Source organism: Myotis brandtii, unplaced genomic scaffold (assembly GCF_000412655.1).
Source record: "Myotis brandtii unplaced genomic scaffold, ASM41265v1 scaffold1236, whole genome shotgun sequence".
Lineage (NCBI taxonomy): Eukaryota > Metazoa > Chordata > Mammalia > Chiroptera > Vespertilionidae > Myotis > Myotis brandtii.
In genome coordinates this window covers 839,312-842,013 of record NW_005354316.1, presented here as the reverse complement: position 1 = coordinate 842,013, position 2,702 = coordinate 839,312, and the positions used below count along the sequence as shown (strand labels likewise).

Here is a 2,702-nt window from a genome sequence, read left to right as displayed (position 1 = left end):
CGGGTGCCCTGGGAGGCCCGGCCGGGGGCGGGGCGCTGCTGGGGAAGGAGGAAGGCCTCTGCCTGACCTCCGTACTTCGGGCGAAGGCCCCCGTGAAGAGGGTCACCTGGAACCTGCAGGAGGCGGCGGGTGGCGCTCTGGCTGAGGACCGAGGCCTGCGTGAGTAGGGGCTCCTGTGGCCTCACAGGTGGGCCGGGGCACCCCGGAGGATGGCACAGAGCGGGCACCGGGGTCACTCTGGTAGGGAGGTGGCTGCATCCAGCCTGTGTCCTTGGTGCTGGGATGCTGCTCTGGAGTTTTGCAGCGGGAGGTAGGTTCCGTCCTGGGTGGTCACAGAACACCCACCTCCCCGTGTTGGCCCTCAGGGACCCCACTGCACAGGCCCCAGCAGCCGCAGGAAGAGGCGTGGGAACCCGGAGACGGAGGCCTTGTGGTGGACTCCCAGCAGGCACCCTGCCCCGAGCCCCCTCCTGCTTACACGCTTCCAGAGCCTGGCTTTCCCACTGCAGACCCCGCCCAGGTGGGTGTCAGGGCTGCGGGGGGAGGTAACTTTGCCCGTGGGCCACGAGGGCTGCGCCTGGCCGGGGTGCTGCCAGCATCGAAGCTGCGCTCAGCGGACTGTTCTTGCCCAGGTTTATGGCCCCAGCCTGCCTCCCGCCCTGGCTCTGCCCTCAAGTGTCCCGCCCTACGCACCGGTCAGCCAGCCCACGGTGCAGTTCATCCTGCAAGGGAGCCTCCCGCTGGCGGGCAGGGGGGCGGCACCCAGCCTGGCCCCAGTGCCCACCGTCCTGACCACAGCCTCTGAGCCGGCTGGCCACGCTGCCGCCACCAACAACTCCGAGGAGAGGACGGCCACTCCCCGGCCAGCCACAGAGAAAGCCAAGAACGAGGAGGTGAGACCCCTCTCCATCCTCCTGGGACGGGCAGGACGGCAGGAAGCGCTGGGCTCCCCCAAGGGCCCTGCAGGCCTGGGCACGGCACTCACCCTGCGCTCGCCCCTAGTACCTGAAGAAGCTGCACATGCAGGAGCGGGCGGTGGAGGAGGTGAAGCTGGCCATCAAGCCCTTCTACCAGAAGCGCGAGGTGACGAAGGAGGAGTACAAGGACATCCTCCGCAAGGCCGTGCAGAAGGTGGGCGCTGGCGGGCCTTGCCGTCTCGCTGGCACGGCCTCGGGTCTGAGTGGAGGGAGGTGCTCTGGCCCTGGCACCACGAGGGCGCTTGGGAGGAATGAGTGGTGCTAGGGCAGCGGCCCCCTCGCTTGTTAAACAGGCTCAGTCACAGAGTGGGCTCCTGGCCATCATGGTGGGACCCTCAGTGGCCCTGGGAGGTGGGTACAGCGGGCCCCCAGGGCCCAGTCCTGGCAACCACTGAACATGTCTGGCTGTGAAAAGACCTCTGGGTAATTGTGCCTCCCCCTCCCCCAGATCTGCCACAGCAAGAGCGGGGAGATCAACCCTGTGAAGGTGGGCAACCTGGTAAAGGCCTACGTGGACAAGTACAGGCACATGCGCCGGCACCGCAGGCCCGAGGCCGGAGAGGAGCCCGCTGCCGAGGGCTGAGGCTCGCTGGCCCCGCGTGCTGTGGGAGTGACGGCAGCAGAAAGCTCTGGGGACCCCAGCACTGTGTCCAGGTTCCTGAGATCACTTGTGGTCTGTGCCCGCCCTGCGCAGTTTAAACTGGACGTTACGTGTACATTGTAGATACACCTTCATTGTGTTCTAATTTATCAGAAACGGATTCTCTTTAGAAACTTCTCGTTGACTCAGTACTTGAAAGGGGAACCCTTGACTGAAGCGTGGACCTTGGACGGGGGGGATGCCTGTCTTATTTAGGGAACCCCGCTTTCTTAGCTGGCAATGTAATACAAATATGGCTCAAGTGCTCGTCCAACTCCAAGGCCTCTCGGAGGGCAGCGTGGCGGACTTAGGGGCTGGGCTGGGCCTTGGCCACTGAGGAAGCCCAGGTGCCACACTCCCTGCTGTGCCCAGGGAGCCTTAAGGCCTCTGTAACACTAAGTGTGCACGCAAGGGTCTTCATTGTGCCTGGGAGGCCTGCGGGGGACCACCCCCTCCCTGGCCCAACCACCAGCCACTAGACAGGACACTAGCACCGGCTTGTAGCTCTTTATTGGGTCAGGGCGGCCCGTGGCGGCCTAGGCTGGCTGCTCCACCTCCATGAAGTAATCCAGGAAGTGCTCCAGGTCCTCGTACAGGCTGTTGAAGCTGGACAGGCAGAGGCCCAGGCTGCTGCTGTCCAGGGAGGATGCGCCCTCCCTCTGCACGCGCTCCAGGGACGCCTGGCACAGCCACGAGAGCACCGGAGGCCTCGTTCCCGTGAGAAGCGGTCTCGGCCTGGCTCCCGCTCCCGCTCCCCGGAGAGGAAGTTGCCCGTGAAGGAGGCTTCCCCAGCACCCCCTCCCCAGGAGGAGCCGAGGCCGGGCAGGGAGAACCCAGTGGGGCTGCAGGCCTGGCCAGAAGGGGCTGAGGCCGACCAGGCCCCCCCGAAGGCTCCCCCTGCCCCAGAGGTGCCGGCCGAATGTGCCCCCGAGGACCTGGACTACGTGGACTCGGTCGAGGCGGGGCACGTCTTTGACGACTTTTCCAGTGAAGGCATCTTCACGCAGCTCGACGACATGAGCTCCCCGCCCTCCCCAGAGAGCACAGACTCCTCCTCGCCTGAGCGCGGGGTCCCCCCCGCTGCA

At 65.8% G+C, this 2,702-nt stretch overlaps 1 protein-coding gene across 1 annotated transcript in view; it reads left to right on the top strand.

The window, feature by feature from the left end:
- The window catches only part of PHRF1 (PHD and ring finger domains 1), a gene marked incomplete at its 3' end in the record, with an annotated part of 26,023 nt that overhangs the window by 19,563 nt on the left and 3,758 nt on the right, over nt 1-2,702 (top strand). The window contains exon 21 of the mRNA XM_014534006.1: nt 2,324-2,700. Coding sequence (XP_014389492.1) covers nt 2,324-2,700 — 377 coding nt within the window. The remainder of the gene's footprint in view (nt 1-2,323; nt 2,701-2,702) is intronic.